This window comes from Macrotis lagotis, chromosome 7, assembly GCF_037893015.1.
Source record: "Macrotis lagotis isolate mMagLag1 chromosome 7, bilby.v1.9.chrom.fasta, whole genome shotgun sequence".
Taxonomy (NCBI): domain Eukaryota; kingdom Metazoa; phylum Chordata; class Mammalia; order Peramelemorphia; family Peramelidae; genus Macrotis; species Macrotis lagotis.
In genome coordinates this window covers 207842138-207857266 of record NC_133664.1, presented here as the reverse complement: position 1 = coordinate 207857266, position 15129 = coordinate 207842138, and the positions used below count along the sequence as shown (strand labels likewise).

The 15129-nt window shown below is 35.6% G+C and overlaps 1 protein-coding gene across 4 annotated transcripts in view; it reads right to left on the bottom strand.

The window, feature by feature from the left end:
* Nucleotides 1-6302: 6302 nt before the first annotated feature.
* Nucleotides 6303-15129, bottom strand: part of PARP11 (poly(ADP-ribose) polymerase family member 11) — a 35723-nt gene continuing 26896 nt past the window's right edge. For all 4 annotated transcript variants that reach the window (XM_074194625.1, XM_074194622.1, XM_074194621.1 and 1 more), the window contains exons 7-8: nt 13114-13265; nt 6303-9104 (exon numbers count right to left, since the gene is read on the bottom strand). In XM_074194625.1, the coding sequence (XP_074050726.1) occupies nt 8788-9104; nt 13114-13265 (469 nt within the window). In that variant the 3' untranslated portion in view covers nt 6303-8787. The remainder of the gene's footprint in view (nt 9105-13113; nt 13266-15129) is intronic.

The following is a 15129-nucleotide window of genomic DNA, read 5'->3' as shown; positions in this document are numbered from 1 at the left end:
AAACCAATTCCCCCTTCCTTCTGTCTCTTTACTGCTCCCCCTTTAATGAGATTTTTAAAAAATCATTCCATCAAAGACATGGACATATAATGAATATCCATTCCTTCTACCCTGGTTTATTCCCTCTAATAGAGTTACAATTCTCAAGAGTTGTGGGCGGGGGAGCCAACATGGCGGCAGGAGAAGAGCCTCTCCTAAGTGCTCTCTCCATAATATTTCAAAAATCTTAAATTATGACTCTAACAAAATTTTCAAGAGACAGAACCCACAGAAAGATCCAGTGAGGCATTTCTCCAGCCCAAGGTAACCTGGAAAATAGTGGAAAAACTCTGTTCCATGGGGTTAGAGGGGCACCACACTAGACTGAAGAAATTTTAGCCTCCTGGAAACAGCCCCAGGGTGCCTGGGAGCTGTGGCTCCTAGCAACAGAAGTAGTTTCCTGACCTGCACCCCCAGGTAGTACAAAGCACAACTTGGAATATCAGCAGGGAAACCTCTGTCAGAGTGAGCCCGAAGCCCAGGCTTCAGTGGTCACAGCATTCAGTGCACCCAGATCTAGGAAACAGAAGCAAACCCATGGAGCCACCAAGCAGGAGCCTCTAGGCAGCTGCACCACGAGTGCTCAGCCCACTGAAGGTAAGGGAGTGGAGGGAGACTTCCAAGATCTGTCCTCTGTCCCCGAAACAGGATTCTGGGGCTCTGACCATATTCAGATCCTGATTGCAGTCTAGGTGCCCCATAAAGCAAGGACCACCCACCCCCCCTCAGCCCCATGGCAGAGGAGTGCTCTTGTGGTCATTCACAGACCAGGAGAGCAGTCAGAGCCTCACACACTGAGATTCTTGTCAGGGTGTCCCAATGAAACTCAAAAGCTCAGGAAGCACCCCAAAACCAGGCACAGGCTGGGGAAATGAGTAAACAGAAAAAAAAAGGAACCAGACCATTGACAAATACTTGTCTATGATCCCAAGGAGGATCAAAATAGTCAATCTGAAGATAACGAAGTACAAGCTTCTGCATCTAAAGACTCCAAGAAAAATTAGAAGTTGGGCTCAGGCTATGACAGAGCTCAAAATAGATTTTGAAAATCAAGTAAGGGAGATAGAAGAAAAATTGGGAAAAGAAATGAGAAAGATGCAATAAAAACATGAAAACTAAGTCAGCAGCTTAGTCAAGGAGGTCCAAAAAAATGCTGAAGAAAATAACACATTAAAAACCAGCTTAGGTTAAATAGATAAAACAGTTCAAAAAGTTATTGAGAAGAATGCATTAAAAAGAAGAATTAGCCAGATAGAAAAGAAGATAAGGAAGCTCTCTTAGCAAGAGAAATCCTTCAGATGTAGAATGGAGCTAAAGGAAAGAGATGACTTTATAAGAAATCAAGACACGATACTTCAACACCAAAAGAATGAAAAATTAGAAGACAATGTGAAACATCTCATTGAAAAAAACAACTGGTCTGGAAAAGAGATTCAGGAAATATAATTTTAAAATTATTGGGATACCTGAAAGTCATGATCAGGAAAAGATCTTCGACCTCATTTTTAAAGAATTCCTACAGGAAAATTTTCCTGATATCCTAGAAGCAGAGGGCAAAGTAGAAATTGAGAGAATTCACCAATATCCCCCGGAAGGAGATACAAAAATACCCTTCAGGAATATTATAGCCAAGTTCCAGAACTCCCAAATCAAAAATAAAATATTACAAGCAGCCAGAAAGACACAATTCAAATATCATGGCACTGCAGTCAGGGTCACGCAGGACTTAGCAGCAACTACATTAAGAGCTCATAGGGCTTGAAATACAATATTCTGGAAGTTAAAAGATCTTGGAATGCAACCAAGAATCAACTACCCAGCAAAACTGAATGTCCTCTTCCAGGGAAAAAGATGGACTTTCAATGAAACAAGGGAATTTCAAATGTTCCTGTTGAAATGACCAGAGCTGAACAGAAAGTTTGACCTTCAAGTACAGGGCTCAGGTGAAGCATAGAGAGCAGAGGAGAAAGGTAAATTATGAGCAACTTAATGATGATGAACTGCATGTATTACTGCATAGAAAAATGATACTGATAATGTTCATATGGACCTTCTCATTTAATAAAGCAAGTAGAAGAAACCATTATAGAAGAAGCACAGGAGAGAACTGAATTTGAAGATATAATATATTGTAAAAATGGAGTCAATGGCTAAAAAGGAAATGTACTGGGAGTAAGAGAGAAAAGAGGTAGAAATGTTAAGATATTTCATATAAAAGATATTTTTTTTTGCAATGAGCTTTTGCAATGATATGGAAGGGGGGAAGGTGAGGGGGAATGAGGGAACCTTCACTCTCATCAGAAATGGCTCAGAGAGGAAACAACATACACACTCCAGAGGGTATAGACATGTAGAGTAAAAAGGAATCAATATCATATTAGGCATCAATATCATATTTATGTAAATAATTTGGTAGGACTCCTCCTTTACCTATTTTTTCCAAATAGTTTATATAATTGGAATTAACTGTTCCTTAAATGTTTGATACAATTCACTTGTCAATTCATATAGAAAATTTTGTAGGGAGCTCATTTATGGTTTATTCAATTTCTTTAAGATATTACCTTTTTTTAAGTGGCTTGCACAAGGCCACACAGCTAGGTAATTATTAAGTGTCTGAGACTGGATTTGAACCCAGGTACTCCTGACTCCAGGACCCGTGCTTTATCCACTGTGCCACTTAGCCACCCCAAGATATTACTTTTTAAATGTACTGTTTCCTCTTCTAATAATCTGGGCAGTTTGTATTTTTAAAATAAATATTTATTCATTTCACTTAGGTTGTCAGTTTGCTAGCATATATAATTAGACAGAATAACTCAAAATTTTATCTCCATTGTTAGTACATTCACCCTTTTGTTGATATTAGTAATTCAGTTTTTTTCTTTTTTAAAATCAAATTAACCAATGATATTTTAGGTTTTTTTTTTTCTTGCAAGGCAATGGGGTTAAGTGGCTTGCCCAGGGCCACACAGCTAGGTGATTATTAAGTGTTTGAGACCGATGAACTCAGGTACTCCTGACTCTGGGGCCGGTGTTCCACTGCGCCACCTAGCTGCCCCAAATGATTTTTTTAAACAAAACCAGCTTCTAGGCTTTTTTAACTTTCCATTTTATTAATCTCTCCTTAACTTTTCCTGATTTCAATTTGGTGTTTAATTTGGGATTTTTAATTTGTTCTTTGTTTTTTTTTTAGTTGTAGGTCCCATTCATTGATCTGCTTTTTCTTTTATTGTTGTATATGTTTGGAGATTCACATTTTTTCCTAAGCAGTGCTTTGGCTATATCCTCAAAACCCTGGAATGTTCTTTCATTGTTATAGTTCTCTTTAGTGAAATAATTGATTGTTTCTATGATTTGCTCTTTGACCCACTCATTCTTTAGGATAAGATTAAGTTTTCAAATAATTTTTAATCTATGCTTTATTGAATGTAACTTTTATTGTATTGTTATATGAAAATGTGCATTTAATATCTTGACTTTTCTGCATTTTTTGTATTTATGGATTTATTATTGTATTTTTGTGAAGGTATGTACAGTTGAGAAAATGTACAATTGTTTTCTATTCCCATTCAATTTCCTCCAGAGGTCTATAATATCTAACTTTTCTAAAGTTTTATTCATCCCTTAACTTCTTACTTATTTTAAGGTTTTATTTATCTAATTCTGAGGGGAAAGTTGAGGCCTTCCACCAGTATAATTTTATTGTCTGTCTCCTCCTGTAATTTACTTAATTTTTCACTAAAGAATTTAGATGCTATGCCCTTTGGTGAATAAATGTTTAGTATCAATTTTATTTTATTATCTATGGAACCTTATAGCAAGATGTGTGAGAAATGATTCATTTGGACCCCTACTATATTCCTATTAGCATTTACCAGTTTGATATTTTACAAAAATCATAGAGGGATTAGATAAAATAGGTTCTCATAATAGGTTTTTATAGTAGGCCTCAAACTTTAATTCAGTGTTCACTACTTGTTTACCAGTTATGAAATCCACGTGTGCAAAACAAGCATTCTGAAAAAGATATCTCCATCCTATTGTGCTCAAATTTCATGTCCATGCCAGGAGTGGGTGGTTTGGTATGAAAATTTGTTTTTGATATCTCTTGAACTCTCTGTTCCTCTTGCCCAACATGGGGATCACATCCATCTTATGATCAATTAGTTACTGTAGATATCCTGTGTTTTGCCCAACTCATGAACTCCTTGCTGATATATCATTTTTTTTTTTTTGGCCCTCAAAATAAGTTCTATAAATGAATGTGATTTTTGTTTTTTGCTTTACCTCTCTTGAGTGTCCTGGTATTAAACCCTATTAATAAAAGGTCCATGGAACCAGATTTGAGAGGGAGAGAACTATGGACCCTTTAATAAAAAACTATTGGCTTGGAGTTCTGCCTCCAAGTAACTTTTCTTGCAGATTGGACAATTTTGGATCTCACAGATAGTTTCCCTGCCTATCTTTTATAAATAGATTTATTTTTATTTTTTGTTTTGACTGAGATCATGATTACTTCCCCTACCTTTACTTCAATTGAAGCATTCTAGACTGTTCCATTCCTTATTTTAGCTATCTGTGTATTTCTCTATTTCAAGTGTTTTTCTTATAAATAACATTTGGTTGGATTCTGGTTTCTAATACATTTTTCTATTTGCTACCATGTTATGGGCATGTTATGATTACTAATTATGCATTTCCCTCCCTTCTATTTTCTTCTATTTATTATTCTCTCACTTTTTATCTTGTCCCTCCTCTAAAGTCTGGTTTGCTTCTCCCTTTCTTTATTCACCCAACCTTTTTTTTAACCCCTTCCCTTTCTCTTATCCCCTTCCCATCATATTTCTGTTTATTTCTCCCATTGTTATTCAATGGAGTAGGTATAGTTTTCCCTCTTCCCATTTCTGATGGGAAGATCAAGCATTATTTACCTCCCCATCATTTTCCCCTCCAGTGAAAAAACTCTTCTTGCGTGCTTCATATAGGTGAGACAATTTCTTTCTTTCTTCCTTCTCCCTTTGCTCCTAGTATCCTTCTTCCTTGCTCATCCATTAAAAAAATCATAGCAACTTAATCAAATTACTTCTATGCCCTTGGTCTATAGTGAATCTTTCTAACTGCCCTAATAGTAATAAAGTTAAAGTTTAATCTTATTGAGTCACTAGGAATTTCTCTTTCATGTTTATCTTTTTATGCATCTCTTAAGTCTTTAAAATTCAAAATTTCTATTCAGCTTTGATCTCTTCATAAGGAATGCAAGAAAGTCCTTTTTCATTATTCATTTTTTCCCTTAAGGATTATTCAGTTTTGCTGGGCAGGTTATTCTTGATGCAAACCTAGCTCCTTTGCCTTCTAGAATATCATATTCCAAACCTTTCACTCCTTCAAAGTGGAAGCTGCTGAATCTTGTGTGATTCTGACTGTGGTTCTATGGTATTTGAATAATTTCTTTCTAGCTGATAAGTTTGGTAAACACCATTAGTCCAAATAACGAGACAATTTTGTTTTTATGTTTTTGCAAGGCAAATTAGGGTTAAGTGGCTTGTCTGAGGCTGGATTTGAACTCAGGTATTCCTGACTCCAGGACCAGTGCTCTATCTACTGTGCCACCTAGCCACCCCTTACCTAGACAAATTTGAAGAAATACCACAACTAGTAAAAGTTCAAGTGAGAATATTATACCTTACCAGTTAGCTAAAAGGGTTTAGACAGGATTTCAATGAATTAAAAAAAAATCCTATGTCGGTGAATACGCCACATCTCTTTGTGTCTCATTTTTCTCATCTATGAAAAACATATCCTCTACAAATGTCCAATTTTGATTCTGCATCATAGTGTAAAGATGATAAGGGTCCAACAGAGCTAAAAATAAGTACTATATACATGATAGGTATGTCCAGAAGGTTATTTGAATGTTCCTACTATCTCAGGTAAAAGGAAGATTATGTAGTAGGATGAAAGCACATCTACAATGGCTCCCGGAGATGGATCTGTTTGGGGGTTTTGACAAAGAGAAAAGTTCTCTGCACAAGTTGTTTGAGATGAATTGGTGCTTATAATAGGTCAAAATAAAGATTAAAGTACCTCCCTCCCTTTAAAGGTGAAAGTAAAAGCTAAAAGCTGAAAATACCATGTAAACATATTAAGTTTGAGCTAATTAGATGACATATTGCATGATGAGGAAAGGGACAACACATTCCTAGTCACAAATTCAGCACACATATATAACTGAAGAATAATTAATGCTTCAATAAATGTGTGTAAAACCACTTTATTTAGTCTATCAAAATGTCTTCAAATTCCTTTCTAGTGACATCTACATTCTGAACATGAAATGTGCTCATTTTTTTAAAATCTGCTCATTTCATCACTGAAAGCTTCATCAAATGATGTTTTTTTCTACAAACTTTTGCTTTCTATCTCATCACATTCCAAGAAGGAAAAATTACAAAAAACAAGAATTCACACCATTCAACTAAGTACATTTAAAATATTCTGTTAACTTAGGACAATCTTTTCTTCACTAAAAGGACAGTGAATGGATGAGTCCAGGTATCACATTATTTATCAATTGTGGATGATCATTTCCAATGCAACTTTTTGATGGGAAAACCACCAAGAATTAACATTTGTAAAAACCTCCAATTCTGTACTTGGGCTTAAGTGGGTCTGTTCACAACTACAAATGTGAAAATTATCATGTGCTATCACATAATTTTGCTATTAGGCTTATACTGTCCTGGATAGCTTGCCTTGAGGAATGTACTTTGTAGTAAGGGCTGGATGTTTATTAGGAAATATATGTCATATCAAAACAGAATGTATCAATGAACAAATGTTAGCAGTATTGTTCTCAGCAAATTTAGGCAAGATTCAACATATCTTTTCTTACTTTCTTTTGAAAAAAGTTACTATATATAACTCAACTGGTGAAGCTTGGGGTAACTATACAATGCTTTGTTGGGATCCCACAGATAACCTGGATTTGAACACAATTTTCAAAAAGGAGACCTCAAACTTCCACCTTATTTACTCCATTATGATAGTCATGGAAGCAATGGGAAAAACATTCATCCTAAGGTTGAAAAATGATATACCTTGCTGGAGAGAGAAAAATAAAATTTTTTCAAGGTACAAATTACTGCTCATTTTGCAAAACAACCTTACCCTGAATTCCTAATGTCAGTAATATTGTTCCTCCCTTCCCTCAACTAACCATTACCTTGTCAATGCAGAATGACTGCCCAATGATCTCTGTATTCATTTATAGTTTGCTCCTTCAATATTTCCCTCTATCACAATCACCTTTATAATTCTTTGCTAATTTCATCTATATAGGCTGATTGGTCTAGAAGTTTGAGGCAAGAAAGCCTTGCTGCATTGAGCAAGTATTTCGAAGTTGGTACCATATGTAGTATTTCCTTTAGGTAGTGCTTACACATGCAGTCAGTATTAGAAAAACTTAGGAAAAATATGATTCCTAAAGATCAGTCAACACTAATCTTTTTCTTCACACATTTCATTTCTAGCTACCTTACCAGCCCACACTTATGACAATGGGACAGACCATAGACTAGATCTCACTGGGAAATTGGTTTTAACCTCAGTCTGGAAATGTCTAATGATGCTAACTAATGTAGAAACAACAACCCCTCAGAGTGTTTATAGAAGCTGAGAAAAGTTTTCAAGGAAAAGTTTGGCACCAGCTCCTCCTTATAATGAAATATCAAAATAGATGGAATGTAGAAAAGGCCTCCATAAAGTGGATTTGTGAATTATACCTAAGTTTTCAAAAGATTGTCCACTGCTACTTACAAGTACATAGCAAACCTTCCAAAGTGCTACAAACTTTGTATTAATACAACATGGAGACACACAGAATCGAAATATAACTAAGTTACGTAAATCACAGGGGAATAGGAAAGAGATATAAATCTCAGAAGTTCACAGAAGACACTCCAAGAAACAAACAGGAAAAGGGGATTCAGAGCAATAAATTAAAAAGTCACACTTTTCAGAACAGGATATACACCTTGTGCAGCAGGATTTGGTGCAGACAGCTCCAGAGGAACTGTGAATGGACTACAGGTGCCATGGCCTATAGTCTTTGTCATTTCAGCTGGAGAAGAGAACACTGAATGATGTAAGCAAGTCTGGGCCTTGCAGCATGCTTTCCCAAGGACATCTGAAACAGTAGGGTACTGTACCTTGGCTTTATCCTATCAGCTCCTGTGATAGCACTGTGGCTATTTCTCATCTGTTTAATCTACAGAGTTTGAAATTTCACTCTCCAGAAAGCACACAAAGCAGCACAACATGAGAGTTACATTAAAAAGGGGAAATTCTTACAAAAGTTTACAGCACAGTACATTTATGCCAAGATTTGTATTTCTCCCAAAGACTTGATATAGGAATTGTTTAGCCTTTAAATTGAAAAACCACATTCTGTTAACAGACAAGTAAACTTTCAAAACTTTTGAATGCTTATGTTAAGTGAAGTTATTATTTCAGATCTGAATTAGCTTTGCTACCTTATTTCTTAAAAGGCAACAGTATCGTTTAGTTCCTAACTAGTCCTTTGAAAGAAATACATAAGGCCCAGTGCATCTTTAAGGTAGAAGCCACTCTTCACATCTGATTCAAAAGTTGGTCAGAATACTAAACATTTAGGGACTGTATAACAGATATATCAATTCCTTTTACACAGAAGCAAAACCCATCCATAATCACCACTAAGACAACAGATCAGTGGAATTCTATTAAATACTCAGGATAGATCTGATTGGCATCAAAAACAACAAAGATCTTTGGATTCCAGGTGTTATCTACACAGCTGTCATATAAATTCACAAAGCTTCCATCTTTGGAAGGAGGACGCATGTATTTGGAGTCTCCATTTATGTAATCTCCAATTAACACTCGCGCAAGAAACATGGATTTGTAGGTTCTGAATAAGTGTCGCTGCTGCAAGTTGACACCATGAATCTGGAAAGTAGAGCCGTGCTTCATGTCGTCTTTGCAGAAGCGACTGGAGTATGCGGCATCTCTGGCAAAATAGGTCCCTTGAGGGAAAAGGACAAAAAAGTCATCATTATTCTATAGACTGATTATACATAAGGAAAAACCCTCTGATTTTCAAGGGAGTAAAATATACAGTAAAACAAACTGAATGTAGATGTTGGATCTTGTTATTTGTAAATCTTTCCATATGTAGCCATATGCCAGGGATGAAAATAATGATATTTATCCAAGCACTTTAAGGTTTGCAAAGCTTTATACCAGCATTATCTCCTGGATCCCCACAGCAGTCATATTAGGCAGGTTGTACAATTATTACTATTACCATTTCACAAATGAGGTAACTATGGTTTGAGGGTTTGTGTGTGGCGGGGGGGGTTAAAATCCTTTTCTTGGAGTTGTGATGCTGTGATGTGTTACAGGCAAAATCCAAAGCTGTTTCTCTATTGAGCCTAAACTTCCTGCTTCTCCTGCTCTCCCTGGCCTGGGCCTTCCACCACCTGCTGGGGACCCAACAACATGGGGCCCTCCTGTGCCGTGCTCAAGAGAGACTAGGACAGGGTTTAATAACACTGTCACCTCAGGTGAGTCATTTTATTTCCCAGGGCCTCTTGTTCTCATTGTAAAATGAGGCAGTTGAATTAGGTACCCCCAAAGTTCCTTTTAATACTCAATCTATGGTCCTATGAACTCAAAAGTGGGTCTATCAATAAAAAGATTTTTGTACTTGACAAAAAAAAGAATCTTGGTATTTCCTTAGCCATTAAGGTTTGCAAAGGGTTTCACAAATATTATCTCCTTTAATCCTCAGAATAACTCTGGGATGTTGATGGTATTATTGTCCTCATTTTATATATGAAGAAACTGAAGCAGACAGAGGTAAAATGTCTTGCCTGGGTCAATTTGACCACCTAATTTGAACTCAGGGCTTCCTGATTCCAGGAACAGTTCTCTATTCACTACACTACTTGCTAAAATAATTTCAAAAAATCAATACTGCTGAAGAAATAATAATTCATATTTACAAGACAATTATAGCACTTCCTTTCTTTCTCCACTTGATGGCAGGTCCATTACCTGTACAGTCTCCTCCCTGGAACCCTGGTCTTCAACTATGGTGCTCTGGCTCGAATCTTGCTGGACCCAGGTCTTCCCTGAATCTCCTCCCTTCCTGCTTTTCAGCTCCTCTTTTTGGCCAGTCTTCCCACATTAGAATGTAAGCTTCTTAAGGGCAGGGAATAGCGTTCTTACAGCTGGCAGAGCTTGACACATGGTGAACACTTAACATACTCGCATTCTCTGTCTGTCTCTGTCTATCTCTTCCTGTCTTATAGGTGTCTCTGTCCCTCTGTCTCTGTCTCTGTCTCTGTCTCTCCTCTCTCCTTGTATCTTTTTTCCCTCTCATACCTATACACACACACACACACACACACACACACACTGTACACACACATTCTTCTCCCAGTCACCTCTGATAACAAGAAGTAGGATCCTCTAATAAAGTGGGTATGAAAAAACAATATTGCTAAGATGTCATCTTGAAAAACTTTTAGAATTTTTGAAGCCCCTGATATAGCATTGGTATTATCTTTTGACCCTTATTGTTAAGCAAATGGAATGAACTCTGTGAATTGTTTTTTCCTTTCTTCATCAGATTTTACACATCTAGGAACTCTAAAAATCTTCCTGATTTTAACTGGATTCTTTGCAACTAATTATCTTTGCATAATTCCACAGATGGAAATGATCTAAGAGATCATTACACCATATATGAAGAAGAATCACAAAAACAAAAAACAAAAAGAGTTGAAAAGGTTTTGAGATCATCTAATTCAACGAAAAATATTAGAGGTGGTATGGTGACTTGTCCAAGGTCATGCAGGCAATCCTCATCTAAAATTACATTGACATTTGATTATTCAGTTGCTGTTTAAAGAGGAAGAATTCTTACTCCAAATTCCACTTTGGGACATTTTTAATTATTAGAATTTTTCCTAACATTGAAATTAAATCAATGTCTATCAATAAACCTACCATATAAAAGGCACTGTCTTGGACACTAGGAATAAAACAACAAAAACAACAAAGTCATTTTCCCCCAAGAACCTTACATTCCACTGAAGTTACTTATAATTAGACACAAGAAAAAGATTATTTGAGAGGAGTGAAAGCACTACAAAATAGGGGAATCAAAAAAGGTTTCCCATAGGAGGTAGCACTTGAGCTGATTCATAAAGAAAATTTGTCATTTTTGATGTTCAGGTATATTCAATTCTTTATGATGCCATTTGACATTTTCTTGGCATTTTTCTGGAGTAGTTTACCATTTCCTTCTCCAGCTCATTATACAGATGAGGAAACTGAGGGCCAGATTTAAACTCAGGTCCTCCTGATTCTAGGCCTGATATTCTATCTACTGTACTACCTATTTGCCCCATAAAGAAAGCTAAGGATTTGTAAAGTCAGAGACAGGAAAGGAGTGAAGTTCAGTCATTAAGAACAACCTCAATGGAGGCAATGGGTAGAATACAAGTTCTGGAATAGCAAGTAAGCCAATTGGACCAGAACACAGGAGTAGAAAAGTCTTAAATAAGCCTGAAAATGTCAGCTGGACCTGACTGTGCAGGACTTTAAAGTCAAGTGAGATGACATTTGGAAATATTCTGGAAGAGAGTGGCATGGTCAGTATGCCTCATTCAACATTTGTTCAATGCTCCTAGGTTCTGCCCTCTCTGCTCTCTCTTCTTCATATAACCTTTCAAATATTCAAGAACTCCTTAAACCTTATCCAAACAAAATATTCTCAAGTCTTTTAACTAAACCTCACAAGAACAGCTCTCTAATCCTCTATTCACTCTTGTCATACTCCGCTGGACACATACCAACCTGTCCTTAAAACATGATGCTCAAAACTGAAAACTATACTCTAAATATGGTCAGAACAAAGAGGAAGACAGTGGAAAATTGCTTCTGGACAGAATGGTTCTCTTTATTGTAGTCTAGAATAGCATGAGGCTTGAGGGAATTCTTTGGTCTCTGTTGACTCATGCAAACCACTAAAACTCACAATCTTTTTCACCTAAAAAGATATATCACATAATCAGAATTAAGAAATAAAAGATCAGAAATGCTACTGTCAAGTTCTTATTTTTTCTCCTCATCTCTTATTGACTTAGTTGCATACCTGGGAGAAGTCAGACTTTCAAAATTAAATGAAAGGGAAGAAATCATTGCTTCCTGACATTTATCTATATTCCTTACCATCATACAAATCATTTATTTTGTTCCAAATTCTCTTCCTGTAACATTTACATTTATGCTTATGTAGAATGTACATGTTTCATTTGCCTCTAAATTTGTGTAAATTGTTATATACTTTATACTAAATGCTGCCTGGTTTAGCATATAAAACTATCTATTTGTACTGTGTTGAGTATAAATACAAAATCATGTTATACTTGATCAATAAATACTTTTCATTGATTATTTTCAATACAATGAATAGAATATCAGAATATTCCTAGTATTAAGAATCAGAATAGTTTCTGGATCAGGTGAAGGAATTCAAGTTTTTCTTCTAATTCATACATATTGCAAATAATTTCTGTATACTTTACTAATTTTTTTTGTTTGTTTGTTTTAGGTTTTTGCAAGGCAAATGGGGTTAAGTGGCTTGCCCAAGGCCACACAGCTAGGTCATTATTAAGTGTCTGAGACCGGATTTGAACCCAGGTACTCCTGACTCCAGGGCCAGTGCTTTATCCACTACGCCACCTAGCTGCCCCTTTACTAATGTTTCTAAGATAAAACCATAGGCTTCTGGGCAGAACTCGGTGCTCAAAACTGTTACTTTGAATTAAATGAAAACCAAAACCTTTAATAAAAATAGCAATGGCTGATATTTATAAAGTAGTTTAAGGTATGTGAAGTGTTTATAAACATTATTTTGTTTAATATTAAAACAAAACAATTGGTTACAATGTAAAATTGAATAAGATTGTCTCCCTTTTCGGTTCTAAAATGTAAATGGAATCTTGATAGTTAGATAATTACCTTTTCCAAAAACAGCAGCATGGATACCATTTATCCTCCAGTCAAAATTGTGGATACAGATTGCTTCTACAAATTCACTGCTGGTACCATGGAACAGCATTTGTTCATTAATCTTAGGCACACCCCTCTTCTTTTTGAGCTGAGCTTTTTTCCTAAAAGTATGAAACAACAAAAAAGAGCCCACCAAATAAAAGCATAATACAGATAATATTTAAGTGATTTTTCTTAACAAGCAAAACTTAATAGAAAAATGTAAAAGAAATGAAACTGAAGGCCATGTTTTTAATACAACTTATAAACAGACAGTATTTAAGCAAATGTTTATGCCCCTCTTAGCCACATAAGAAATAACATAAAAATTATATACCCTTGCATGCTCCTAAGATAGAATATTTCATACAGAAAAATGGTTACTGCTCAAAGTAAAGTTTTGCTTTGCTACATCTAATATCTATGATAGGAATACTTACAAATACAATAACTTTCAATAACTTTAAATGTCAGTCTCCATTAGTCTGAGTTCAGTTTAGCTGTTTTTCTTTATTAAAAAAAGCTACACATTATGATTCTATGAAGTAAGAAGCACAGAATTTTGTGAGAAGACTTTTAGAACAAAGGTAACAAACATGCAGTCCTACAACATTTCTGAGTGAAGTCTGAATCAAATGAAACATATTTGGGGAATATTTAACAAAGTAAATAAAAATGCAAGAAGCATAGAAAATATTACATTATGTAAAACTAAATCTATATATAGCCCACAGAGATGCTTACATATGGATTAATGGACCTAAATCCTATTCGAGGTTGACCCCACTGCTCTAGAACAATCTCCTTGACAATGCAGGTCAACTCTTTTTTCATTTTATTTATGTCTTTTGTTTTTCATATTTGTATATGAATATGAATACGTCCCTCCCTGCAACCCTTGTGACTATAATTAAAATGGAAAGAAAAAAGTTTAGCAAAACCAATAAACACATCTACTACATCTGACAGTATCTTCAAAGTTCTGTCCTAGTGGTATCAAAATCAAATAGAAATGGGGACCTCTAACCCATATATAAAGATCTCTGCAGGTACATATCAGTTCATAAAACCACAAATTAAGATTATTTATGTTTTGCTGGAGTTAATTTATTTTTTAAATATTTCTCAATTACATTTTTTGGTTTTGTGGAATAATGGGACTTGACCAAGGTCACACAGCTAGTATGAAATGTCAGAGGCTGGATTTTAATTCAGGTCATCCTGATTCCAGGGTCATACTCCATATACTGTGTCACTTAGCTGCCCCACCCCCTTCCCTCCCAATTACATTTTTATTTTTTTTTAATGTTTTATCAAGGCAAATGGGGTTAAGTAGCTTGCCCAAGGCCACACAGCTAAGCAATTATTAAGTGTCTGAGGCCCCATTTGAACTGAGGTACTCCTGACTCCAGGGCCAGCGCTCTATCCACTGCCTTACCTAGCCACCCCCCAATTACATTTTAACATGGTTCAGATCACACTTGGGAATGTTGTAGGCTACATTTGGACTTCAGGCTGCATATCTGATACCACATTCTATATCAATGATGCATGTCTTTTCTCACTTCTCTAGGACTGAGCATGACATTGTATTTATACTTTCTTTAGTTTCATTTTGTTATTCCTTCTGTTTAGAATGTTTTAATAATTTTATATATTTTTTGCCTAGTTCTGCTTCCTTCACTTCAAAATAGTTTATATAATTCTCCCTATCTTTCTTTTAATTCTTCATATTTGTAATTTATTTTATTACATTCATGCATTACAATGTACCTAATCATTCCTTGTTGAATAGGAGTATTTAGCTATCATGAGACTTTCTGATATTAAAAAAATTCACAAATAGAAAATCTTTTATTTAACTTTGACCTCTGTGGAGTATATGCCTAGCTGTAGACCCTCTTGGTCAAAGGATATGGTCATTTTCTTTGCTTTTTTCCTGAATAATTCTAACTGATTTACAAAAGGTTAGGGCTAATCTATAGA